The sequence below is a fragment of the Myodes glareolus genome, chromosome 4 (genome assembly GCF_982192425.1).
Source record: "Myodes glareolus chromosome 4, mMyoGla1.1, whole genome shotgun sequence".
NCBI lineage: Eukaryota > Metazoa > Chordata > Mammalia > Rodentia > Cricetidae > Myodes > Myodes glareolus.
In genome coordinates, this window is record NC_142029.1 from 20,190,201 (window position 1) to 20,217,567 (window position 27,367).

General features: G+C 50.8%; 1 protein-coding gene across 14 annotated transcripts in view; it reads left to right on the forward strand.

Annotated features, from left to right (window-relative positions):
• The window catches only part of Tle3 (TLE family member 3, transcriptional corepressor), a 45,411-nt gene extending 24,853 nt beyond the window's left edge, over positions 1 to 20,558 (forward strand). For 2 of the 14 annotated variants that reach the window (XM_048423124.3, XM_048423129.3), the window contains exons 7-20: positions 4,622 to 4,826; positions 6,246 to 6,262; positions 9,905 to 10,024; positions 10,874 to 10,924; positions 11,345 to 11,494; positions 11,862 to 12,003; positions 12,437 to 12,636; positions 13,571 to 13,647; positions 14,368 to 14,617; positions 14,928 to 15,175; positions 15,991 to 16,138; positions 16,721 to 16,871; positions 17,640 to 17,716; positions 18,667 to 20,558. In XM_048423124.3, the coding sequence (XP_048279081.1) occupies positions 4,622 to 4,826; positions 6,246 to 6,262; positions 9,905 to 10,024; positions 10,874 to 10,924; positions 11,345 to 11,494; positions 11,862 to 12,003; positions 12,437 to 12,636; positions 13,571 to 13,647; positions 14,368 to 14,617; positions 14,928 to 15,175; positions 15,991 to 16,138; positions 16,721 to 16,871; positions 17,640 to 17,716; positions 18,667 to 18,774 (1,944 nt within the window). In that variant the 3' untranslated portion in view covers positions 18,775 to 20,558. The remainder of the gene's footprint in view (positions 1 to 4,621; positions 4,827 to 6,245; positions 6,263 to 9,904; positions 10,025 to 10,873; positions 10,925 to 11,344; positions 11,495 to 11,861; positions 12,004 to 12,436; positions 12,637 to 13,570; positions 13,648 to 14,367; positions 14,618 to 14,927; positions 15,176 to 15,990; positions 16,139 to 16,720; positions 16,872 to 17,639; positions 17,717 to 18,666) is intronic. The other 12 variants (XM_048423127.3, XM_048423132.3, XM_048423126.3 and 9 more) reach the window with 7 other exon arrangements.
• The last annotated feature ends 6,809 nt before the right edge of the window (positions 20,559 to 27,367 follow it).

The following is a 27,367-nucleotide window of genomic DNA, read 5'->3' on the forward strand; positions in this document are numbered from 1 at the left end:
TGAACTGCCAAGAGAATTATTTAGTGGATGTATGTGAAATGTTGGCTTGATATTTTTCTTAAGAGGGAAGAGGAGGAGGAGGAGGGAGGTTGGAGCTGTAGCTTGTCCCAGACTATGAAGGTCTGTGAAGCCACCCTGCCAGGGCTTCCTGTCTTCACTCCCGGAAGCTGGGTGAGATGGCAGAGCGGGAGTCAGCTGATGGAAGGTTAGAAGGGACAGAATGGTGGCAAGGCTCTGCCCTAGCATCAGCTCCTGGGAACGCAGGGGCTGACCGAAGTGAAGCAGAGGAATGCCGAGTTGGGAATCCTGGCTCGGATTTCTGCTGCCTAGTGGAGTTAGTTGGTTCTCATTGGCTGTTCCAGTCTCTGAAGTGGGGATAGCAAAGATCACCATGACCCATGAAAGCTGCTGCCGAGCCCAGAAGCCCTAATGCAGCGGGGGAGCCTTGGGTACCCACTGGCCTGGGTGGAAGACCTGGTTTTCCCCATGCTGGTGGTTAGAGAGGCATCCTCTAGGTTGTCCCGACCCTGTCTGTTTCCTCTGGGGCAGCTCTTGGTCTCTTTGGCTCTGGAATTGAAGTGGTTAGACAACTTCCCTAAGTTTAACTCAAATTATGAACCTCAGAACCGAAGCATCTAATCAGCTAGCAGAGGCTTGAAGCGTGAGGTGTGTAATCCGGTTACACATGCTCTTCAAGCAGCAACTCCCAGCAGTCTCTGCTGTCAGCCACGCCTGCCGATCCCAGACCATGGGCACCGGGCACGCGGGGATACCACCGTGGGGACATGAGCTCTGGTGTGTGGTTTCATTGTGAAATGGTCCAGAATGAAGTGGATGTGCCTGGTCCTGTGTTTCTCAGCCCTCGAGGGGTTAAGGGCAGAGGGGGAATCACCGACTTCCTTTCTTTTCACAATGGAGGAGAAGAGCCAGTATTAGGAGAAACAGTCCAAAGTGGAGGCAGGTGGCCTCAGACCTCTTCACTGATGACATTTCTCTACCTTCGAGAAAGCTTGCGTTGGAAGCCGCGTGACCCTCCCACTCAGACTAAACCATGTTTGAGTACTTTGTGCTCTGAAGCCAGAGGACAGGATGCAAAGGCTAGAAACATGGCCTGAGGGTGCCTGCATCCTGCTTGCCTGCCCCGGGAAGTGACAGGCCATGGTCCTGCCTGCCTGAGAGCCATATCATTGCCAACTGTTCCTGGCCCCATCAAGGAGAAAACGTGGCTTCACTCTGTATTGTCACCACGACCACCGCTGGTAGACCCTTCACCCAAAGAGCCCTGGCATTCGTTTGCATCTGTTCTTGCCTTGTGGGAGAATTTCCAGGTCGGCTCTTCCGCCACTCTGCCCGCAGTCTTCTGGGCTTGCCCCGATGGAACCTTCAGACCACCCCGAGGAGAGCATGGGGCTTTCTGGCTGTACAGAGTCAGCTGCTCTTCTTGCCGCTGTCACGGAGGATACTCCTTGCTGAGACACCGGGGAACACCGCGACCATCTCTGAGTCGTTGACAACTTTTATCACAAGTTTCTGCTGTGGATTTACCTGTGGATACTTGTCTGCCCCACTGATGCTGTAACAGCTGCCTCCACCTGGGCCTCCAAGGCCGCATCTGGAGCCTTTGGTTAAGGCTCTCTGCTGACTTATTTTCCTACCTCTTTGCTGCTAACCTCCTTCGGCGTTTCACTTACTCACCCAGAATGTGGGCAGAGGGACGTGCCAGGACTGTTAGAGGTCCTGGGTGGATCATGCGACAGACGGCCGTCTTCCTGAGACCCATCAGTTGCTTAAAGACGACGGTGTGGATTGCACCCATTTGCTAAGGTTGCTTTGCACTCCAACTTGGCTTTTCCGTGGAATAATGTGAATAGACCAGAATGGAATAATATGGAATAAAGCTCACAACCCAGGGGTGAGCTTCGCTTTGATGTCCATTTTATAGGAAAATGGGGCCCAGAGAGGTTAGATGACTTGTCCAGGGACTCATCGCTGGGAGCTGGAGCTGGAAATCCACCTCCTGCAGCTCTGCCTGACTCCGGGGTCTGAGTTCTCCAGTCTGGGAAAGGAAATTTCCTCTGACCAGAAGAATAAGAAGGAATCTGCTTTGACGGGGCAGAGTGGAGTGGGAGAAGAGACCTGACTGGAAAGGCCGAGAATCCAGGTGTTTGGACACATCTTTTGAAGATCCGTGGTCTTTGGTTAATCTACATATAGCCTCACATGTCTGCAGCCAACAACTCCCCGCTTTGTCTCTTTAAGGAGTCTTGTTTTTCTAGTTCTGCACAATTCGCTGTGGATTAAGTACCTAAGTCCTTACTTTCTGGGGTTTTGTTAAGTAATTATCACCACAGAACTAAAGGACGCCCCAGCAAGGGGTTTAAAGCCAGCAGGGCCCCAGTGGAGACTCTGTAACAGTGTCTAGATAAGGCTGTGTAGTCCAGCCAGACTGTGGAATACTAAATAGCCGTTCAAAAGGAAACTTAATTTTTTTTTTCAGAACTCTTTTTAAATCAGGTCATATAACCGTGTGGTCGCTCATTTGTGGAGAGTCACATGGACAATTGTAAACCTGAAAAATCTGGATTCCAGACTGACAGTGGCTTCTGAGGGTAGGATGAATGGAGAACTTAGATAGAACAAAACTTGGAAATCTTCAAAACAAAGTTTTTTACAATGAGTACGTGTATTTTTGTGAGGATGTTAAAAATTCCTTTTCTTTAAAAGGGAAGGTGGGGAGCTGTGTTTAGTCCCTGTCTGAGAGGAGTTCAGTCTTAGCCAGGAGGACTGAAAGTCTGCCTGGCACACCTGCCACTCTGCCCCCAAAGCTCCCTTAGCCTAGGTCTGCTGTGACATTGGCAGACCTAGAGTCACATCTCCCTTAAGGCCATTGGCCACCAAAAGCTTTTACAGGTACCTAACAGTGGGCGGGGGGGGGGGGGAGTCATCTTAGATCCTCTGTGGTCCGGGGCAATGGCTGTGGGTGCCAATCCTAAAATAGCTAAGGAATGTAGCGTCTGGGCCAGAAGTTTAAGGCTTGACTTGGAGTTAGAGCTGGTTCAGCAGTCTGAGGGGAGTGTGGAAGCTTTTAATCCTTGCCCAAACACCTGTAGGGATTCCCCCGGGCCTGTTGACTTGAGAGCGGTTGTTTCACCATGGCAGGTACGAGCTCCCTCAGTCTGTAGTGATGTCTTGGCTTGTTACCTCTTGCTGTGTATCTTCCTCACCTCCTTCCTCTTGCTTTGAAGTTCTTTGGAATACTCTGTAGATGATGTTAGTGGTTGACAGAGAAGAGTTCAGATCCTATTTAGGGGTCATGAGACTTGGGCTGTTCACTCCAGTGGCCCTGTATTAGTTTGTGGTCTGTAAAATGGGCACAACCCTTCCTCTCCTGAGTGACTGCCAGAATTATAGGATCTCTTTGGATAGTGCCCAGGGATGTATATGCACATACAGGTGGCCTTGGTTGCTTTCTCTTAGGCTAGTCAAAAAGAAAGATGTGTGCGTGGGTGGGAGACAAGCATACCCAAGGTCCCAGCCAGTCCCGAGAAATATTTGATACATATAACCTGTTCCTCAGTGCCAGTGGTTCTTGGCATAGTCTTATAAATAAGGGAGCAGTCTGTCTTGGCTGCTGGGGGAGCTTGGAAGCCTCTGAGCTAGGTAGGAGCTTGGGTTTGGGGGCAAAATGAGATGATGGGGAATTTTGGTGCTGGCCATGAGAAGAGGTGTCAGGCAGCAGAGTCCTGGGTTAGGTGTGGGGAGGAGAGGGAGAATGACTGTTGTGTGCATGTGACTGGGAGTACTAAGGTTCTTAGGACAGTTGGAGAGCCCTGTGAGAATCCCGAGGAAGTGCCAGGGACTGCCAGGAAGCCCATTGAGCAGTGGCTGTGTGTCCAAGCCCCCATTACCTTACTGTAGTCCCCTGCAGTAGGTGCTCTCTTCTCCCCCCCCCCCCCCCACCTAGTGCAGATGAGGAAATTTAAGGCTCAGGGAGTCGAATCCCTGCCCCAGCCACACAGATAATAAGTACCGGGACATGGCTCCTGATCCATCTGGTTTCAAAGGCTCCGCTGTTCCCAGTTCTGTGGTTCTTTCTGTGTTCTCTGATGAGCGAGGACATCAGCTTTTATCCCCCCAGTCCTGGTACTCCTCTGCTCTGGCCTAGCCTGTCCCCACTCTACAAGCCTTGGGCTTCTTTAGAATCATGGAGGCTTTGCCCAGGTTCCAGCTTTGGGTGGGAGGTGCTGGCTGCTGATGTTAAAGGCATGTATGCATGAGCTATGAGCTTAGAAATGGATTCCTCTCCATTGAAAGGAAGCCCTGGTGACCGTGTGGGTTTTAAATGCATGCATTATTTATCTTGGGCTTGAAACCGGGCATGGGAAACTGTCCTGAGATTGGAGCTGGGGGCTGAGACTGGAAGACATAAATCTTCTACGTTGCAGTCCATTAACAGATTTTGTTCAGCAAGATGAGCATGTGGGCACTGAGGGGGCAAGTGGCGGCGGGGCGGGGTGGGGGGGTGTTCCCTGTCACTTACTGGTGGAGGAGCGGGAGGGAGGGCAGAGCATCACCTCTGCTGTGTCCTGCTTGCCATCACTTACCACCAACTTCATTGCAGCAGCAGCAACTCCAGGCACAGCACCTCTCCCATGCCACACATGGTCCCCCGGTCCAGCTGCCACCCCACCCGTCAGGCCTCCAACCTCCTGGGATCCCCCCAGTGACAGGAAGCAGCTCTGGGCTGCTGGCACTTGGTGCCCTGGGCAGCCAAGCCCACTTGGCGGTGAAGGATGAGAAGAACCACCATGAACTGGATCACAGAGGTGTGGCTCTGGGTGGGCTGGTGTGGGCAGGATGGGCTGGGGCTGGATGACAACACACTAGAGGGACAAGTGAATGGCGAGTGCTGTCACCTAGAGTCTGGAGTTAGCCAAGACTTGGAGCCATCTGTTGAGTCCTTAGGCCTGGTGACCTGCCCTAGAAGCAGTCTGTTTATCTACAACAGCTGCCATCTTCCCAATAGCACCCTGCCTGTCTTGAGAGCCAGCCCAGCATGTCCTTCAGGATGCTTTCAAGATTGGAAGAGGGCCGTTCTTTTCAAAAGAGCTTGAGTTGGGGCCCCGTTGTAGCCTTTGGTTGCTCTCTTCCTCTATCTCATTAGGTTCCTAGCAGTGCAGAAGCCTTGGAAGAGGTACGCAGTCAGTCCTCAAGCACTGCTAGGGATGTTGCTCAGTTGGAGGGATTCTGCCTAGCATGCCTGAGCCCGGAGTTCATTCCTTGGCACCATATAAGCTGAGGGTGCAAGTGCACAGCTGTAAGGCCAGGAGTTGGAGGCAGAACACGGAAGGTTATGGTAATTCTCAGCTGTTGTAGTGAGTTCAAGGTCAGCCCTGGGTACTCGAGACCCTGTCATAGATTAGGTAGTGCTCCATTTTTAAGTGCAGGTTTTAGCTGGTCTCCAGCAGAGGCGACTAGAAGGTTGAGAAGTCAGAACTCTCACCCGTCCCGTTCTGAAGAGGCAGGAAACAGAACTCTTAGGGCTCCACAGGACATCAGAGTTCAAAAGGATCTATCTGGTCCCAGCAGCCCCTTAATAAAGTTGCGGGCTAATATTTTTGGCTTTTAGGTGTTTACTGGGCCACATGGTCAACATCTTCCCAGCTCCCAGAGACTTTGGGGGAGGAGTCAACCATCCTAGCTCTAGTCCATGCTGTATCCTAGGAACCAGGGGCCAACTGTTTTGTCCCTTCTTGGCAGAGGAGGAAAGGACCATGGGAGCCGCTGCTTAGCTGGACTGGTGTAACCAAAGGCTTAAGCATTTGGGGGCTTTTTGGCAAAGGAACGGAGAATGATGTTAAGGAAAACAAACAGTAAAAGTCACTCCTAAACTCCATTGAATTTTTTTAAAACAATAACCTTCTCAGCTCCTGCTCGTGATTCCAGAAAGCACAATGACCAACAAGCCAAGGCTCCTCTGACACTGTCAGGGAGAAGATGACGATGGCCTCCCAGGCCAAGCTGGGGCCTGGTGGGAGGGGACCACTTTGGAATGAGAAATGAGATGTCCAGTTTCCAAGTTGAGAACTGTCACCCAGGGATCTAGCATCAGGCTAACCACTGAGAGATGGCTTTAACAAATCACAAGTTAGCTGAGTTGAGAGTGACCTTTTACCTTTTTTTTTCCTTTTTCTTTTCCTTGGGGATCCTGACCCTCTTCCTGTCGTGACCTCCTCATCCCAAAGAGAGAGAGTCCAGCGCGGTAAGTGTGGGTTCTCTGGATCTTGGTGTGGGGGCAGGTATGGGAGGTGGGTAGGCCTGCCTCGGGGCTTGCTTGTTCCTAGAACTACAAGCCTGGCAAGTGGCCGGTGCTGCCCACAGCTAACCCCAGAGTTTCCCACTCTGCTCAGTGGGTGGAAGCTGGGGGTTTACCATTTGTTTATGTGTACCCAAAGCCGGACGACCTGACTTCAGGGTTGACGGGCGGACGACAGTGTCTCCGTTACAGATCCAGTGCTAGGGATAGGAGTTGCTGTCCTCTGTTGAAAGTGACCTTATGTTAGGGAAGCCTATTATTTCTCCAGGGCGTAGGCACTTGCCTGGGTGAGCTCTAACTCCCCCTTGCAGAAGTGGTCTGCTGAAGCCCTCAGCCTTGTGTCTTCCAAGGGGCTTTTTAAAACCTGGTATATCCCCATGTCTCCTGGGCCATGGTTCATCAACCTTATAGGTTGGGTGCTTGCTCCCAGCATTATCCTGAATCCTCCTTCCTTCCAGTGCCTGAGGTTTCTCTCTGCTCTGCGTTTTTACTCAGTTTAAGAAAGTGCTAGCAAGCAGGCATTAAGGCCAGGCCGCCTGCGTGTCTGCCAGCTCAGAGATTTGCTGTAAATCTTTCTGATCACACTGAGGCTCCGAGGTTCTGTTTCAAGTGAATAAGCCCTCTGAATAAGCGCAGTGGAGTCTGGATAAAAAAAAAGAAATCCTCCAGCGATTAGCAAAGCTATTTTATTCCTCATCGCCATGCTCATATCCGGGACCATCTAATCTTCTAGGATGGCTTTGGCTATTACCTCATGTTAAGTAGGACTTGGAATGTCAGACCGTTAACTAGCCATCCAGGCAGCAGCCTCCTCAGGAAGCTCCCTTGCCCTGACCTGCCTTCCTTCCCCATCCTCCCCTCCCCCAGACTCTTTTCAAACCTCCCGTAGTATGAACTGGCTGTCTCTTATTGCCCTGCCTGTCCTTAGAAACCCAGGTACCCCCTTGGGCTCAGGAATGACACAGAAGAAAGGAAAGATTAAAACTGAAAATCCATTTTGATTGCTTTGGTGTTGATCCTTAAACGGTGGCTTTTTTTTTTTCTTTTTTCTTTTTCTCTTTTGGAGAGGCAGTTTGCTTACATAGAAGGCTGGTACAGGTGTGTGTCCATCTGTGTTGTGTCTGCTCCCCCTACTCCCAATTCAGTCTCAGCCTTAGGAGATGTTGTAGTGTCTTGGCCTGAACCCCAGTTTCCTTATGCATACCATGGGAGTTACCCTACTCAGACAGCCTCTCAATCTCAGCTTCGATAGGAAGACCTCTTCTAACCGGAGTCCTTACTTGGTCAGAGCTGGCCTTCTCCGGGAAGTGGGCAGTTGAAGCCCAACGCCCTCCTCTCCATACCTGTTCACTTTTGGCCTGTGCCCCTTTGAAAGCTTTCTGCTACAAACCCAAAGAGACTCCCAAGCGTTCAGCCCTTTGCCCTCTAATGCTCCCTGGCATCTGATCTGGGCGGACTCAACACAGGGACTGAAGAATGAACTGAACTGAATTCCATGCCATCCTATGGCTGGGTAGCTCAGAGTGGGTTCTGGGGGGGGGGAGGCTGGGAGAGCTGTGTCCTCGTGGCTGTGGTGTTGGATGGTGGAGATTGAAATAATCAGCCTTAGGAAAACAGGTTGTCAACAGTCGAGGCCTCCGGCAGGAAGGACAAAGCTGTGTCAGAGAGGGGAGGGGGCTGGGTGGACAGGCTGGAAGCTGTCCCAGAGGGGTTAGTCTGGAGTCCAATTAGAGGTAGCTTCATTCATATTTCCTTGCCTAGCTGAAGCAATAAAAAATACTTAGTTTTTTGGCTGCCTGCCAACCAGAGGCGGGCTGGATCGATGCCGCTAAATGCCTGACATGACTCTCCGGTAGCGGCGAGGGTTTTCAGCCTGACTGCATGAGAAGAAAGAGTTCCCTGTTCTCGCACTAGGTCGCAAGGAGAAACACGAGCAGCCACCCTGTCCCCTCCCTCCTCTCCATCACCCGCCTGCGCAGGGGCAGCCAGCCTGAGGGGTTGGAAGCATTTCTGCTTAGCACGGGGTGGCCGCCACCATCGGAGGAAATGAAATGAAATGACGGTGATTTTTTTTTTTCTGCCTGTGCTTGCAGCAACTAATTGAATTGCGGCTGTGCGCGCTTCGCCGCCGCTCGCCCGGCTGCGGGGAAGGTTGAGCTGCAGTTCCATTATAACCTCCATTTTTTTTCTTCAAGGCTTGATAACTCTGCCATTTTAATTTGCTTCAGGCAGAAACTTGGCAGGGAAGGGCTGCCCAGAAAACCGGCTTAGGAAAGGAAATTAAGTTCTGCGGCTGGCTCCCTCCCTCCCGCACCATTCCCCCAAACCCATCCACCTGCTGGCCATCCTGTTCCCTCCCAGTGAACCTTGTCCCTGGGCCAGCACTGGGCTCTAGTAAGATGGGGGAAAGATCACCCCTCTCGCCTTCGGTGCCCTTCTTTGTGAGCAGTTCTCGCTCCGCGTTCCCACGTGACTCCACGCATCTTCAGCCTGCCTCTGGCTGAGGACTTGTGGCCCTCTCTTCTCTGACCTCCCAGGGAGGACGGAAATGCCTTATTTATTCCTTCACTCCTGACGTCCTGACTCTCAGTGTGGGTAGGTTTATTAGTCACTTTTCTTATCACTGTGATAAAATAACTGGATCAAGGACGGGCTATTTATTTGGCTCGTGGTTTGGAGGTGCAGTCCATTAGGGCTCCAGGAGCAGCCGATGGCTGGGGCTGCAGGAGCGTGAGGCCACTGGCTACCTACGTCATGGCTGCAGTGAGGATGAAACTTGCCCATAATCCTCTATGGCCTTGTGTCTGCCAACCAGACTCTATCCAGAAGGTTCCAAGACCTCTCCAGTGCCATCAGCTGAGACCAAGTGTTCTAACACATTAGCCTGTGGGGGTGTTTCACATTCAAACCATGGTGGAGGTAGGAGGGATGGAACCCCTGGATGTCCTGAGGGCTGCCTTCTGTTGGAGACCATAGCTTGGTCTGCAACAGCAGAGGGATGGCCCGTGCGGGACACTTGTGCCCTCCCTGAAGGGGGGCGTCCTATCTTTTCAAGAGAATGTGGCCCCACCAGCTTTGTGTCTTCATGGGTCTGGTTTCTCTTCAGTTTGCTGGAGGTTTGGCAGTGAAGGAGCAGGGACTTGGAGTTGCCCCTGGAGTTGCTCTTTTATACTTAGGATTCTGTCTGCAGTCCAGCGCCTGTTTCTCTATCCCTGCTGAACTTCCAATGGGAGTTCCATGTGTGCCCCTGTCTATGTTCCTGTCTGTGTCCCTGTTTTTGGTCAGGTCTTACAAGATTCATCTCCTTTGAATAAACTGAATGACAGGACTTGGCCTAAGAGCAGGAAACAGCCTGCTCCCTGCAGGGTTCACTATTGGATAAGCAGCACCTAGTTTCCAAAAATGGAGGCTAGTTTGGGGAAGCTCCCCGGGACCCAAGGCACCCTGGGAATATCCTGGATCTACAGATACAGGGTGTCTGCCCACTTCCTCCTCCTGGCCCTTTGTCATCTGCTCTTGTCGGCTTGGAGGCTGTGTGCAATATCACGTTCAGCATGGAGTATTGACCTCAAGATCCTCCTCTTCTAGAACAATTCGGTGTCGCCTTCAGAAAGCCTCCGGGCCAGCGAGAAGCACCGGGGATCTGCCGACTACAGCATGGAAGCCAAGAAGCGGAAAGCGGAGGAGAAAGATAGCCTGAGCCGATACGTATGTAGGGGTTAGCAAGCGGCATCATGGGATAGGGCTGTGTGCTGGGCTGTGGCCCCAACCCTGGCAGCTGGGTACTGAGTCAGAGACTGGTAGTGGGACAGGGCCCAGAGGAAGTGGTCAGGTGAGGCTTCGGGGAGAGAAATGGACAAGGAAATTGTCTCAGCCTTTGTGGGGACTGGGGAGAGCTGAAGGCTCTTTCTAGGCAGTTCTCTGCCGTACCCACGCTCAAAGCGAGTTCCCTGGTGTACCTGAGTGTGAGCCCCACAGCCCTCACAGACTGCTTCAGGCATTCAGCCACTAAGACACAGCTTATAACAACTTGATAGCTTGACCCAGACCTTTGAGATCCCAGTGGGAGTGTACACGTCCCATTGCCAGACTGAACAAGGGTGAGATCTGAGACTAGAGGGGCTTGTAGTAGAGAGAGCTCGTTGGCCCTCCTGGCTGCCCTGTGTGAACGTGCTACACAAAGCTCAGCTGCACTGTGAAATGAAGCTAGTCACCCGCCCCAGAGTAACGGGAATGCAGATGTGAGACTTGGCCTTATGAATGACTGCAGCCAGAACACCAGCTGGGAAGGGGGTTCTGACTTTAGAAAGCTCAGGGCTGAGATCTGAGATAATGAGGCTGCTTACCCCAGATCCCCAGAGGCTGAGGGTTCTTTCTAACCCAGGAGAGAGGCCAGTTCTTGCTTGGGGTGCTGGTCGTAGAAGGCAGAGGGCACAGAGGCAGAGACAGCATGAGCTTTGGGCTTTGTCTGGGGAAGATGTGGGTGCAGGGTTGCTTGAGCAGATCAGGAGTCGATGTGAGCTCTTAATGACAGTCTGGCTTCTCTTCTGCTTGCAGGACAGTGACGGTGACAAAAGTGACGACCTGGTGGTGGACGTCTCCAATGAGGTACGGGTGGCCCCAGCTGTAGGGGCCCCTTGGATGGGATGGGATGGGGCATGGTAGGGTGTGTTCTGCTGTCCGAGCAATGGAGCCTCTGTTCTCGGCGTATCAGAGAAGCAGGAAGACAAGGTGGTCCTTTGGTGCGTGATGGCTGTTTGTGGGGGTGTTGACAGGTACCATTAGTGGCCTTCAATTCCCATAGTTTTCTAGGTGCCAGTTAGTGTTCTAGACTTGTATGTGGCCCTGGGGCAGCTCACTCCTCCCTCTCGCCAGGTTCTTGTTCACCCCACCTGTGAGGTGAAGGGCTCAAACTTAAGGTTAAGAGCCCACTGCCTTCCACCCAAGTCCTCTGCCTTCCTATGTCCAGGGCAGGGACAGCTGCCTACAGCTTCAGAACTCTGTAACTGTGACACTTAACATTCTCAGGACCCCGCGACGCCGCGGGTGAGCCCAGCACACTCCCCTCCTGAAAATGGGCTGGACAAAGCCCGTCTGAAGAAAGATGCCCCTACCAGCCCGGCCTCGGTGGCGTCTTCCAGTAGCACGCCCTCCTCCAAGACCAAAGACCTTGGTCATGTATGTGGGGTCTGCCTTGGCACCTGTCAGATGTGGGGAGGGAAGGAGGGACATGGGAGGTGAGCAGAGGCTGGAACTCAAGCTGTGCCACTTGGAGGGTGGGAGTTGGGGGGTGGAAAGAACATGGCTTTTGGGACTGGCTGCATTTAAGTCATTAACCCACACCGGCTGAGCCTCTCGCTGCTGAATGTATCAGAGCCTTGGTTCCTTCTTTTAAATTAGAACCTTCACCACAATCCCTACCAAGTAGGGACTTCTGTTCAACCCATGCTTGGCTTCATTGTGGGATCAGGACTGGGCATTTTGCCCAGCTCTCGGGAGAAAGGAATCCTCATGGCATCTCTTGGTCTCTGTCTCCCCTTCTCAGAATGACAAATCTTCTACACCTGGGCTCAAATCCAACACACCAACGCCAAGGAATGATGCCCCAACTCCAGGCACCAGCACGACCCCAGGGCTCCGGTCAATGCCGGGCAAACCTCCAGGCATGGACCCGATAGGTATAATGGGTAGGCACCATGGGCCCGGGTCGATCTGGTGGGGGACGGGTGGTTGGTCCTTAGCCAGGCTGGGGTCAAACAAATAGTGAAGAACAGAGGAGTGTGTTCAAGCTGGTGCTTCACAGTTCTTCAACTGTGATCTTCAACATCAGGCTTAAGGAAATAGAAGCCTAGACCTTTGACATTGGTATATCAGAGTCTACAAGTCCACTTCTGTTAACAGTTTTGTGAGGCCCTCTTCCCTGGGCCTCATGTGCTACCCTTTGAAAAGAAATGAACCCATCCTCTGGCTCTGAAGTCCAGAATCCAGTTGGATAGGTTCATCGTAGGCTGCTGCAAAATACAGAAGGGCTGTGGCCGCAGCTCTGTCTAGCAGAAGGGGGCGCCCATCCTCTCTCATGCCCACTCCCCACTGATGCCCTCCTCATTGACTTCCTCACAGCCTCCGCCCTGCGCACACCTATCTCCCTCACCAGCTCCTATGCAGCACCCTTTGCCATGATGAGCCACCACGAGATGAATGGCTCCCTCACCAGCCCTAGCGCTTACGCCGGCCTACACAACATCCCACCCCAGATGAGCGCCGCCGCCGCTGCCGCAGCCGCCGCCTATGGCCGATCGCCAATGGTGAGCTTTGGAGCTGTACGTAGACCTTTTGGCTCCTTTTGGGGGGTGGGAGCATTGGGCAGGGAGTGGGAAGCTGGCAGGGTTGGTGTGGTACATGTCCATGCATGCTGAAGGGACCCTTGTGTGTTTTCTTAGGGTTTCTATTGTAGCAGTGACATAAAGCAACTTGGGGAGGCAAAGGCCCAGCCCCACCAATTGCTAATTAAGAAAAGGCCTTACAGCCGGTTCTTATGGAGGCATTTTATCAGTTGAGGGTCCCTCATTTTCGATGACTGTAACTTGTGTCAGGTTGGCAAAAAAAACTAGCCAGCACAGTGTGTGCACCTGACAGCTGCCCAGGGGAGAGCACCCGCTTGAGAAGGCGTTTATGTATTGGGTGGCAGACCTGGGCTTCACGCTGTCTGCCTGCTGGTCTCAGGTGACTAAAGATAGCTCTTGGACTGCCCTTTCTAGTGTGAGGCCAGGGCTTATACCCTGAAAGGGGATGAGAGTCCCAATGAGAGCTTAGTGACATCTGGCCAGGTAACAGGGTTTTGGTGAGGTGGGGCTGGCGATGACAGTAACTGGGGATAAACAGGATTAAGGCTGGCAGAAAGCTTTTTCTTTTTCAGGACAGTTTCTCTCTACATTTCCTGTACCTGGGGTGGCCTTACTTCACAGGCTTACAGCACACTCAGGAAGGCGAGAAATGGGGCCGGGCCCACTCTGTCTGGCAGAGCAGAGGATGCTGGTCAAGAGATGGGGTTTATATTGCTGTCCTGTGTGTTACTAGCCTGGCAGGACACTTGGCCTTCCTGGCATTTGCCATCTCTGACGTGGGCTCTGTTCAGCAATGCTGTCATCTGGTTGTGGAGAAGCCACAGGGTGTAGCTCACCCAGATGATTGTGGCCATGGAGAGCATGGGGAATATGTGGTGGCCAAATGACTCAGCCACTCTTTTCTTTACAGGTTGGTTTTGACCCTCACCCCCCTATGCGGGCCACGGGCTTGCCCTCAAGTCTCGCCTCCATTCCTGGAGGGAAACCGTAAGTACTTGGTTATTCTCTTTGCATGCCTCACGGGGTAGGCAATGATAATACCCCCTCCATCCTCTGAGCACAGGGTCCTGCTGGATGCAGCGCCCTAGGCAAGGTCATGACCCAAGGAATTCAGTCACAGAAACCCCCTCCGCCAGGGCAGCTGAGGGATGCTGAGGCCTGGGTATTTGACTCTGGGAGGACCGGAGTGCCTGTAAGCAGAGTGCATGGATCTATGTAGGCCCTGGGGACTTCTTCACATTCTGCCTGCTGCAGAGACTCCAGCTCCTTCCCTGCCTCGAGTTCCCCTGCTCTCTGCACTGTGGGTTATTGGTAAATTGAAGGTTGAGCCATGCATAGCACATAGAAACTGGCACTGTTCTTTAATAGCCATGAGAAGGCCATGGCCATTGAGAAGGTACCCACAGTAACATGGGCAGAACAAACTGGATCCCTAATGTTACTGACACACACACACACACACATATGTGAAACAGTATTCCATAGCACCCATGGAACTCCGAAACTGGTTGGTGCAAGGATATAAAATTCAAGGTTGGAATATTATGTAGGTCCTAACCTGTTGGAGCAATTCTATTACCAAGGGCCTCCTGGGTTTAAGGGATTTAGGAGAAGAGGGGCTTGGAATCAGGGCAGATAATCATGGTGTGTCTATACATTGACTTGGAAGGGGGTGGACGGTAGGAGTGACCCACCTCCTTCTTGCAGGGCTTACTCCTTCCATGTGAGCGCTGATGGGCAGATGCAGCCTGTGCCCTTCCCCCATGATGCACTAGCAGGCCCCGGAATTCCCAGGCATGCCCGGCAGATCAACACGCTCAGTCACGGAGAGGTGGTGTGTGCTGTGACCATCAGCAACCCCACCCGGCACGTCTACACAGGTGGCAAGGGCTGCGTGAAGATATGGGACATCAGCCAGCCAGGCAGCAAGAGTCCCATCTCCCAGCTGGACTGCTTGGTGAGAGTTCGGGGCCATGGGCATCTTCTGTAGCATGGAGGGGAGCGGGGTAGACCTAGCCGTGGGGGAGGACATTAGGCCTATGGCCAGGCTCAGCTCTGGGTTAGCTGAACAGCTTTGGGTAAGCCGACTAACCTCTCTGAGCCCTAGTTGGGGCATCTGCAAGTGGAGATGACAATGAGACTCTTTAAACTCAAGATTTTAGAGAAAGACGTGAGAAATTGAGTAGAGCTGCTAAGTTACCTAACGTGGCCTTTTCGGTCCACGGGAAAACGGTGGGTAACCCTTAACCCTGTCCTTCTCCTTCCAGAACAGGGATAACTACATCCGCTCGTGCAAGCTTCTCCCTGATGGGCGCACGCTCATCGTCGGCGGTGAGGCCAGCACGCTCACCATCTGGGACCTGGCCTCGCCCACTCCCCGCATCAAGGCTGAGCTGACTTCCTCAGCTCCAGCCTGTTATGCCCTGGCCATCAGTCCTGATGCCAAAGTGTGTTTCTCCTGCTGCAGTGATGGGAACATTGCCGTGTGGGACCTACACAACCAGACCCTGGTCAGGTGAGGCTGGCAAGGGGGCAGCTAGGGGGATTTATACCTCCCCAGCCCGTGAGCTCAGCTCTGGAGGGGTAAGGAGTGGTTAGGTGCAAAGGCGAAGGGCAGCTGATAGGGAGGACGCCTTGAGGAGCTTGGGGGACGGGAGGGGGTGCAGAGCTTGGAGCAGCTCTGGGAAAGCAGCTTGAGTGGCGGTGGCAGAGGGTGGGAGAAAGAACAGCATTGCTTAGCGGCGAGACCCGGGTGGGGCAGAACTGCTGATCTTTGTGTCCTGCCCGCAAGACATCATGTGCTGCCCGCTTGGGTCCGGTGTGACCCGGGGGTGGTGCAGTGTCCTCCTGAGTCATATTGCCCTGTGCAGTGGTGGACAGCCGTGCCTGCCCACAGTCATTTCTCGGTGTTACCCATGAGGCACATTTTGGACTATAGCCTGAGGAGGCTAGTTAGAGACTATCCAGACTAGACTGAGGAGTGTGCCCCAAAGGCAGGGCCTGCTACCCTAAACATTATACAGAGTCGTATAGGATCTTTCTGCCTTCCCTCTATTACCTTCTCTAGAGCAAAGTGGGCACACCAAGGTGCCCACCTGGATACATATGGAATCGGGGAGTTACCCCTTTTCTCGGGGAACCTGAATGGAGTAGGAGGGGCCTGGTACTCAAGCCCTGCTTCCTGCTGTCCAAGGGTTCGAGGCGTGCAAGCCAGCCCTTTGTGCCTCCAGTTCCTCTCTAGCTTGGCTACAGGGCTGCCCTACTCCTTGGGATGGTTCATAGTCAGGGCCTTCCTGGGGCTCACCCTTCTTCCTTGCTTGGCCTTCCTAGGCAGTTCCAGGGCCACACAGATGGCGCCAGCTGTATAGACATCTCTCATGATGGCACTAAGCTATGGACAGGAGGCCTGGACAACACCGTGCGCTCCTGGGACCTGCGTGAGGGGCGGCAGCTACAGCAACATGATTTCACCTCCCAGGTGGGTAGCCCAGGCACTGTGTTCCCTTCTCTCTCAGGCCCTAGAACCTGTCAGCGGAGAGAGGGACCACACAGGGTCGTGATTGCCAAGGGACCATCATGAGCCAGCTGGGAAGATTTCCTTGGAAGAAGCAGTAGTAGTGTAGCGTGGGCATGGCCTTAGAAATGAACCCCCTTGACTCATCCTAGTTCCTCAGCTTGCTCCCTGTGTTCCTCGGTTTGCTTATGGCTCCCTCCCACCTCTGGTGTGAGCATCTGACTCAAGGCCGAAAAACCTTGACCGTGATCCTTGGTATTTCTTGCCGTTAGACTTGCTTCATTATTTTAGCACTCAGTACCTTGACGTAGAGTGTGGTAGTTGCCAATTTCCTAAGGAGTGAGGGCAGCTTGCAGGGTCAGTGAAGTGCACCTCCCTCCTGCTCTGCCCTCACAGCCAACTGAGGTGCAAATGACGCCCCCCCCAAGGGGGGGGCACAGGGAACTGGCTACTGGGCGTGGTTTGTAAGTGCTGGGGGTGGAGTGAGGAGGGTCCGACCTTGCCAAAGGAGGGGCAGAGGGGTCACTACGGTGTTTGTCCCATCAGATCTTCTCCCTGGGCTACTGTCCCACGGGGGAGTGGCTGGCCGTGGGCATGGAGAGCAGCAATGTGGAGGTCCTGCACCACACCAAGCCGGACAAGTATCAGCTGCACCTGCATGAGAGCTGCGTGCTGTCCCTCAAATTCGCCTACTGCGGTAAGGCCTGGGGCCCCAGCCTGGCATGGGAGCCAGTGTGGGCAGCCTGGTCCGCTAAAGGGTGGGGAAAGAGTGCAATCCACGGTCTCTGAGTGAACTGAGCCCATGCCCCTACAATGCCCTTTATGGGAGAGGTGTCTTATCCCCCATCCTTGTGCCTTGGATACAGATGTTACCCTGGGGCCCTGAACTCACAGGGCAGGAGGCCAGAGCCCTCTTGTGTTGACCTGGATCTTCTCTGAACGTTGTGGCCACAGCTTTTGTGCAGCTGTGGACGCGTGGTGCCAACTCTTAGCCCCAGAGAAACTGGCTAGGAAAAGCATGGGGCTTTGGGGGATGATAGGAACCACATCCAGGAGCCCACTTGCCGGGGAGTCTTCTCTGACGGCTGGTTCTCCACACTGTTGGGTTTTCGCTGTTTTCTGGTGCTTGCCGTCACCGTAGATAGCTGGCCTGGGTGCCTTCGGTGGGGGATCTTGTGGGGAGAAACACTAAACTCTGTTCATTGAGTCTTACTTTCTTGTTCTGGCTCCTCCTGACTCTCCCCCCCCACACACACACACACCTCCCTGGACAGTAGAAAAGGGCATCCTTTAGGTATCTATGAGCCTTGCTGTAACTGCTTTTCAGGAGTGAAGAACAGTAAGCTCTAAGACCTGGTTCAGCATGTCTGAGGGTGTTTCCGTCATGGGCAGACACATCTGGGGTGGGTCCTGCTGTGCCCAGCATCAAGCCACAGTCTGAGGGTTCCTTTACCTCTGCTTGCAGGGAAGTGGTTTGTGAGCACTGGGAAAGACAACCTTCTCAATGCCTGGAGGACGCCCTATGGAGCCAGCATCTTCCAGGTACGCCCTTCTTATCTTATTCTCCAGACTCATCTGAGTCAGTAGGTGGCCACAGGGATGGGGGAGGGCAGCAGGAGGCAGGATAGGACCACTCTGGAGCTAGGAACAGACCTGGCTCATCCCTGCCTGGCCCCTGCTGGATGGGGAGGATGTGGGGGCTAGAGTGAGGCACACTCTGTTGTGATCCCACACCCCCACCCCAGGGTAAGAGCATCTGGAGAGTAAAATAAAGTGAACGTGGCTGGCTCCATGAAGTAGCCATTTCATCCAATGAAACCCGTTCAGGTTAGGATGGCCACCCCAAGCCATCAGTGTGAAGTGGCATTAGCATGAACATGCATTTTTTACAGGTTTTAAAGATCCAGAGCCCCCTCCCTCCATCTCACGCACACTTCCCTCTACAGTATAAACTCATAACCACTCGCTGTCAAATTTTTCTTCAGTCACTCTTGTTCTTAAACACACACAATCAAACACACACAGCAAACCACTTACAGCTCCCCGCTCAGATGTCTGGTCCCATATGCCCTGCATGTCCCTTGGGAGGTTTCTAGTTATGTTGAGGGAGGTTTCTGGTTATGTTCATCCCAGTCTTCCTGGCTGGTCCAGCCAAGAGTCCGTCTCTTGATGCTGCTGTGGCTCGGAAATGCTCCTTCTCACCAGTAAACTCAGAGATGCTCATGCTAAGTGTCCCGATTTCATCCTTCATCCCTTATCCTTCTACCAACCTTCATACTAAAGCCAGCTCAGGAGAGGCAGGTGGGAGGGGACTCACTGAGCCCGAGGGGAGGTAGGCCTCTCTCCAGCAGTACTGCTCCAGCCTGAGCTGGAGAGTGGGAGGTGATTTTGCTCCGAGCCCCGGAGTGCCAGGGTGTACCCGGAGTGAATTCCTGTCTATTTGCTCCCCACACTAATTGTCTTTCTCTTTCTCCGTGTCTTTCCTCCTCCAGTCTAAGGAATCCTCATCTGTCTTGAGCTGTGACATTTCAGCAGATGACAAATACATTGTAACGGGCTCTGGTGACAAGAAGGCCACAGTTTACGAGGTCATCTACTGAACAAGGACTCTAACAGGCCTGTCAAACTCTGGGAGACACCCACGCAGCCCTGACAGGGAGACGCTGGCCAGGCCCCTGAGAATGGCAGTGGAATGGGGGAGCAGCAGCGTGGGGCTGCACTCCAGAAGCCGGAGAGGACACACGCCCCTTTGTGGATTGATGTGTCTGACAGACTCGACGGACTTTCTCTTCTCCCCCTTACCAGTGCTGGCAGATACTTCAAACAGATTTATCTGGAGGCTTCTGCTTCCATTCCCCGCCCCCACAGACACCCTCATGAGTCTGTCTCTTTGTCCCCTTTCTGACCTGTCCCCTCCCTGCTCTGGGGTGGGGGACACTGGAGTAGACCACATTGTTGTTCTGGGGAGGGGTGCCTCATTTTCTGATTGTGCAGTGCACGAGGTTTATGAACAGTGTAAATAAGAGACTGTGGTTGCTGACCGGCCAGCGAGGGAGGAGGCCCCTTCCCACCGATGCTCGCCGTGTATTTTGCCTGCTGTATTTGTAATCCACTCATGGTGGTGGCTTTTCTTTCTTTCTTTCTTCTTTTTTATTTTATTTTATTTTATTTTATTTTTTAACAAATGTTCCTGTGGGGAAGGTAGGCAGAAAGAGAAAGTGGGGTTGGGGAATTCCTGGGGATGGCCAGATCAGCCTGGCCTATTGGGAATACCTCCACATGGGTTTTACCACCAGTCAGGGCATGTAAAGATGGAGTGATAGGCAGATGGACAAGCAAACTCAGTACTGGGATGGGCCAGCCTGGGCTATCATCCACAGGAACAGCGAGGGTTTCCTGTGGATTCCTCTTCTCTGTCTGCCTCTTCCCTTGCCTTCTCCCCATCTCTCTTTCTGTCCCCCCCCCCCCGGGCCCCGTCTTTCTCTTTGGTGCACACTCAATCATTGTGAAGAGGAATGGAAGTTCAAGGGGCTCCCTCTCGGACTCCTCCAGAGCAGCCTAGAAAGGATTCCATATCGGGGGTTGGGGGACACAGCGACTCAGCTCAGGGAGCTACCAGAGAAAAACAGCAACTGGTGTGGGTGCTTTTTTTTTTTAATTTGAATAAAAAGAATTAGAAGTGATATCCTTTCATAAGATGCCTTCTCCCCTTTCCTGCTTTTTGCCCTTTCTACTCCCTGAAGGGGTGAAGCGGGAACGCCCAGGTCTGTGAGTCTGAGAAGATGGGTTCTCTTCCCACTCCTGGGCAGGGCTGAGGGCCCACAGCCTGGCGCACTGTGCTAACCTGCAGCCGTCATAGGCTTGGGCAGATGGACTGTCATCCGCAGGTATTGCCCCTTGGGTACCGATGTTTGTGGTATTAGGTTTGTTTTATTTGGTTTTGGTCTTTTGTTGTTTTATTAAAGAAAAGCTAAAGACCGTGTGAGCTCTGCTGGTGGGCTCTCCATGGATGTAGCATATGGAAGAGAGTTTTTATATTGCATTTTTATGGATTATTTTATAATGTGGGACTCGGTGTAGGAAGGAAGAACGCCTGTGAAACCTGCCCATCTCCAGTGTTCCAGCTGAGTGGCTGCCCCAAACAGGATGGGTGTTGGGACATGAAAAGGCCATGGCACCCTGCGCCTTCCTGAGAGAGGTGTGCCATGCCTGTCTGGAGTCTGCCCATCTGTCTCTGGGTTTCAGATGGTCCCTGGCCACCACTTGGTAAGGTTCTAGCCAGGAACGGGAGGGTGGAAGAGAGTTATTCCTGAAGAGAAAAGAAAATTGAAAAGTCATTGTAATGAGCTGTTTTTATATTTTTAAAAGTTACTATTTAAAAAGGTTGGTTTGATTGTTGTGTCTTAATTACCTTCCCCCCCCCCCAGTGTGTCAGTCACGCCTGGGAAAGTGGGGACTATGGTGGGTCCACTTGCGTTCTGGAACCTGGGCAGCATCGCATCACGCAGCCCTATACCCATGCATCCCTCCTTCCACCTCCCAAAAAGACTGAACAGGGCTATTGGGCTTTCCATGATCCAGAGCCTACATCGCTGTCTTGGTCTGAGCACCAGGCGGAAGTAGGCTGAGAACCCCTGGATGAGATGGATCTCGAAGGGCAGATAGGCCATGGAGTAGCACCGACCTCGTGTATGGCTGTCCACAGGAAGCCATTGGGCAAAATCATTGAGAAATTTCAAATGAAATATAAGAGTGTCGTAACCTTCGGGATTCTGAAAAATCTGCATTTGTTTTCAAGCCTCGTTAATGTAGATGTGACCGGAGACATTCAGTCTCTAGATCACAAACGTGCTTTTAAATGCTGAGCAAGGCAGACAGGGCAAGGCCAGGTGAGTGATCTCAGGAAGGCTGGGAAAGCAGAGGAGATCGGAAATTAATTCCCTGGCCTTCATATACCCATTACTGAAATAAGCCTCTCTAGAACCCAGAATTGTAGTGGTTCTCTGCTTGTTGACTGTGTCAATCACAGCAACAGTTGCCTGCTGTCCCTTCATGCAAGGGGAATAACTCTAAACGATTAAGTGAGGGTCTCGGAATGAAGCAGTCTGTGTAGACAGGACAGCAGCCCAGTTGGGTCATTTTGTTCAGGAGACGCTCAGTCTGAGGTGGTAGGCTCTTACAGCGCCATCCTCGCCAGGATCCCCTCTGGACCACCCCTTTCTCCACCCAGGATATAGCTAGAAGCCAGTGACAGCTGCTTGTTTGGAGCTGGGGCTTGTGGACCTTGGAGGTGGGGAAGGTCATTACAAGCCCCACTAAGTGACAGTCCTTGCCAGGACAGAAGGCCACTGTTAACTCCCAATAGGCTCGTTGGCCCAGAAGATACCTGGATCTGGTCAAGGTTCCGGGGAGAGAACCCAGAATCCTACAGGCACCATAGTGTCTCTGCCATCCACCAGCCTCCCACAAACTCACCAAGCTGTCTCATGTCACTGTTCACCAGCCTCCTCGGGTCTCCCCTCCCCCACCCTCTGCCCGGTACATTGACTTTAGAGATCAGTGTTTTCATGCCGAGGTGATTCCAGCACAGCCAAGGGTTACCAGATATTCCTCCTGCTGTGCCTTAATGGTCCTGCATCACCTTCAACCTCTGCCCCCTAAAGTGGATGAAGAGTGGTGAGGGGCCTCGGCGGCATTTTCCTCGGCTTTTCAAGAAGTCGCTCCCTATTAATTTGCTCTTATTTTTAAAAAAAATCTAGGCTCTTGGCACTCAGCCTTTACAGTATTTCACGCATCTTGGTGCCTGAGGGTCTCTGCAGCAGGGTGTAGCTGCCCAGGTCAGACCTCAGCATCTGGCAGCTCGGATTAGCTTTTCAAGTTCAGAGCCTGAGGAGTTGTAGAAAACGACGCTTGGAGTTCTTCTATCATTCAAAGCCAGGTCGTCTCAGTGCGAGGAGATTCTGAACCTTTATCCCTATGGGGGAGTGTGCAAGTGTCCAGGCCACCTGTGAGGGTACCTGACTAGACCAATCTCAGCACAACACTCCCTCTGCCATTTTTGCCCCCCCGGATACCGCCATCTCCTGATGATTAACTATAAGGGCTCAAAGTTTGGGGTTCAGGGATCTGGGTGTTAGGGCTAAGCAGGTACTTCATAAGACTGATAGGTGTTAAGAAATAGCCACTACCTATTCCAAAATGATGAGATTATAGTTTTTGCTTTTTAAGAACAGGGAATTGGAAAATAACATCATTTTAAATTTAAACTAAAACCGACAAGATTAAACTTCTAGTAATTATTTGATCCTCTCTTTTTGGTACTACTAATAAATATTCTACACTCAAACAAAAAACAGGAAAAGGCCCAGGTGTGGTGGCACATGCCTTTAATCCCAACACTTAGAAGGCAGAGGCAAGTGGATCTCTGTTAAATTCAGGGCCAGCCTGGTCTACATAGTGAGCTCTTCTATCCTCATGAAGCAGTTAAGAACTGTTAGACCTGCTGGCAGTGTCTCATTGCTGGAGTTCCAGTACTTAGGAGGCTGAGGCAAGGTAACTGCTGGGAATTTGAGGCTAGCCTGGGCTGCATAGTGAGTTTCAGGTCAGCCTGGACTACAGAGTAAGACCTTGTCTCACCTCCTCTCTCCCTCTTGCACCCCAGCCATCAACTCCAAATCATGAATTATAATAAAATGACCTTTGGTGTCTAAAAGGAGATCTACATCGAGTTTTTTTGTTGTTTTGGTTTTTATTTTTACACAACGCATGTAAGCCCAAACCATCTCAACCTATTACCTGTCACTCTCAGGACAGGAAGGGAGGAGGGAATCAACAGATTGGTTGGAGGATTCTAATCCAGTGAATAAGGCTTCCTGGGCTTTCTCCAGTGTTGGTGAAAGATTTCTCATGGGGACCAGATGGCTCAGAGCGGCTATAGAACTATTCTAGAACTCACCTGCCTGTCTTGCTAATTCTCCCATCCACCAGCCTACTCACTTGTCTGCTCTTTTACCCGCCCATCTATCCTCCATCCACTCAGTGGGTGCTTATGTGACAGAATCTTGTATGTTGCCAGGCCTAGTTCTAGTTGTTAAGGATCAATAAGAATCCCTTCACATCCATTGAGACAGTAACAAAGTCAGTTACTATGCTATGTGTTGACATGGCAGAGGCTTTACCTGGGCAAGAGACTGAGGGCAAAGAGGCCCCAGGAGGAGCAGGAACTAAGCATATCTGAGGATATAGGTGGCATGCCGGAGGGAGGTTCCAGAGAGAAGGGACAGCATCTTCTGAGGTCTGGGGAAGATCCCAACACCATGCCCAACTCAGCCCAGTCTAGTTCTTATTCAGCCTTCCTCCTTGCTTCAGCTCAGCTTTCTTGAGCTCCAGTTCTTGCTGCCTCTTTCCTGTTGGTGTTCCCCGGCCCAGAAGTCAGGCAAGAGTATAGGCCGAACAGACTGGTGGGTTTCCACTTAGCCAAGGACTGGAGGTGAACAGGGAGGGGGAGTAGGAGGGTTACAGCTCAGGAGCAGAAGGACTAATGCCCATGCTGGACTCTAGACCACTGGGTTCATGTCTGGGTGGCATACCCATCCTAAGCTAGCCACTGCATTCACAGTTACCTTCTGCACCCCGTTATTCCCCTGCTTACTTTAACTGGCAGTAATGAATCCACCATTTCTGATGCCTGACCCCCTGGCCAGACAGTGCACTCTGAGAGCAAGGACCATGTCTTGTATCTACACAGAACCTAGCACATCCCAGCACTTAGGAAGTGTTAGTTGAGTGAATGAGTGTGTGATTAAGGCAATACTCATATTCTACAGTGTTTTATGTATTTTGGTTAGAGCTTCATAAATAGCTCCTTTGCATGTCTGTAATTGTTCCACCAACCCCATCAACGAGGGAGCTTTATGAATATGTTCCTTTCGTCCACATCACACAGACGGAGAGTTCCTATGACATTGATGCTGGTTGGATAGTTGGCTGGCTGGATAGATGGGTAGACAGACAAACAGCTAGATGGTTGAACAGGCAGATAGATGTACTAATGGATGTGTGAATGGATAGATGATAAATAGATGATAGATCCAGATGGATGGATGGATGGATGGATGGATGGATGGATGGATGGATGTGAATGGAGGGCTGTATGGTTGAAAAGATGGATAGATATAGATGCATGTGTGAGTGGAGGGATGGATAGTATGGATGATGCATAGATGGATATATGGATGGTTGGGTCATAAATGGATGGATGAATTTTGTTTAGGAATTTGGATATGTGAATATATGGTAGATTGACTCTAAGAGCATACTTAGAGTGCAGAAAGAATGATCCCTTGGGGGCTGGAGAGATGGCTCAGAGGTTAAGAGCACTGGCTGCTCTTCCAGAGGTCCTGAGTTCAATTCCCAGCAACCACATGGTGACTCACAACCATCTGTAATGAGATCTGGTGCCCTCTTCCTGACTGTAGGCATACAAGCAGAAAGAATACTGTATCCATAGTAAATAAATCTTAAAAAAAAAAAAACTGATCCCTTCGGGGAGGAGATTAGAAATCCTGGGGTGATGAGTATGGGAAAAAAGCCCAGAAACAAAAAATAAAAAGTTGTCCCCCTGTCCAACTCAGGCTCTTTCAATTCTAGTATCTGTACTACCTGCCTTCCCTGGCTCAGAGCATGCCCTCTCGTACTAAGAGGAGAGGACAAATGGAATGTGGACACAGTGTCTTCTGGAATTCACAGGTGGAAGTGTTTGGCTATATGTTTCTATGTCTCAAACCTATTATATTAGATTTGAAAAGAGCAAACTCAAATGCCCAATTTCGACAATAAAATATCAAACTAAAAGGACATAGCTAAGCTGGACTAGGGTCTGAGAAAACAGCTCAGTAAAGTGCTTGCACGGGGAGCTTTAGGACCTAAGTTTGAATCCCCAGTTGTTATATCCACCTGTTCTGGAGAGTTTCATGTCAACTTGACACAAGCTAAAGTCAGGAGGGAACATCAATTAAGAAAATGCCTCCATAAATTGTAGGCAGGCCTGTAAAGGCAATTTCTTAGTAATTGATGGGGGAGGACACAGACCATTGTGGGTGGCCCCATTCTTGAATTGGTGGTCCTGGATTTTATATATATATATATATATATATATATATATATATATATATATATATATATATATATATAAAGCAGGCTGAGCAAACCAGGAGGAGCAAGCCAGTAAGCAGCACTCCTCCATGGCCTCTGCATCAGCTGCTGCTTCCAGGTTCCTGCCCTGGTTTGAGTTCCTGTCCTGACCTCCATTGATGACAAACAGTGATATGGAAATATAAGCCAAATAAACCCTTTCTTCCCCAACTTGCTTTTTGGTCATGGTGTTTCATCACAGTAATAGAAACTCTATCTAAGACACCAACATATCTAAAAAGTTGGGCATGGTGTGGCTGAGCATCCATCTCTAGCCCTGGGCATTTGATCCTGGGGGACTTGCTAGCCAACGAGTCTAGCTGAAATGGTGGGCTCCAGGTTCAAGGTGGAGAAACAGGTAAGGGAGATAGCTAGATGTCAATCTTTCTTCTCTACATGTGCCACACAAGGGAACTCACCCATGTACACACATATACAGCACATACATAAAAAAGCAATGTGTTGGACTAAATCATTTTTACTAGCACACCTGAAAGAAAAAGCCAGAAGACAGAATGAGGCATTCCCAAGCTCAGACTAGCACCCAAACACTGTAAAGCAAAGCTTCACCCAATGATGAGAAATGGAGGTTTTAACAAACCTCTAAGAGAAACTGGTAGACCACATGGAGAGGAATGACCAGGGATGGGAAAGGTCTGGATGACATAATTGACAGTGTTATGAGGCAGAGTCACACAAATAACCTTTGCAAAGCACACATTGTTTTCAAGGGCACAGTGACTCAGGCTTACCAGGGAAATAAGCAAAGTGTCTTACAAAAGCCAGCACCTATTCATCACTTTTTCAAAATGTATTTAATATTTTATTTGTTTCATGTGTACAGGTGTTTGCCTGCATCTATGCCTGCTCACTACTAAGCGCATTGCCCATGGGAGAAGAGGATATCAGATCCTCTGAAGCTGGAGTTCTGGATGGTTGAGAGTCATCACGTGGGTGATGGGATTTGAACTCTGGTCCTGTGGAAGAGCACACAGTGTTCTTAAGAGCTGAGCCATCTCTCCAGCTATTGTGACTTCTCTTCAAGTATCAAAATAGAAAGCTACTATGGTTAGCTACACTAAGCATGTAGCCAAGTATTAAAATACAATAAAGTTTCAGAAGTATTATTTTACCAAGGATAAAAATCAAGAATATTCTTTTTATGATGTAAAATTTTTATTAACATATATCAATAGTACAGAGTAGTGGGTTTTGATATGGCATTGTCAGTGTCTGTGCTTTGATGACATTTAACCCCTCAATCAATGCAATAAGGCGAAATTAAGTGACAAATACAGATACAGTGATTGAAATAAAACAGGGTTGTAATCATTTGCAGACATCTTGCTGCACAGAGAGAATGCACAACAATTAAAACAAATAAGCGTTTAGTTAAGTGATGGCACCCAAGATCAATATTCATAAAACTGTAGCACTGTTACTCATACGCAGAAACCAGTAGGAAACCCAACATAAAGGAAAATGCACTTAGAACAATAAAAGCTACCCATGAATAAATCCACATAAGATATTTATGGAGAAAAATCCACACCATTTTATCAAAGATTTAAAAAAAAACTATAGATCACAAGCTAAACTAGTAAGTGAAGAGAAAATTCAATCTCATTTGAGAAGCTGCCTTTCCGAGCAGTCTATAAATGTAATAATAAGCAAACTCTGAGCAGGTTGTTTTCTGAGTCTTCTGACTCTAAGATATATATGAAGGATAAAGGGCCAAAATATCAAATATGACTTGGAAGAGAAACATGGAAGGAGATAATAATAAGATAAGACATCATAAAATAACAGCAAAGTGCAGTGTAGACAGACCAACAGAACTCACTTGTGCGGAATCCATAGATGGACCCTGTGTAGAGGGAAGTGAGACTGAAACACAGATGGTGGTGGCTTCAGCAGAGGAGAGCATTGTTCAGCAAGTATTTCCTGGACAATGGGCCACCTTTGCCCTTATCCACAGTGCAGGGGTCAAACCTCGGACTT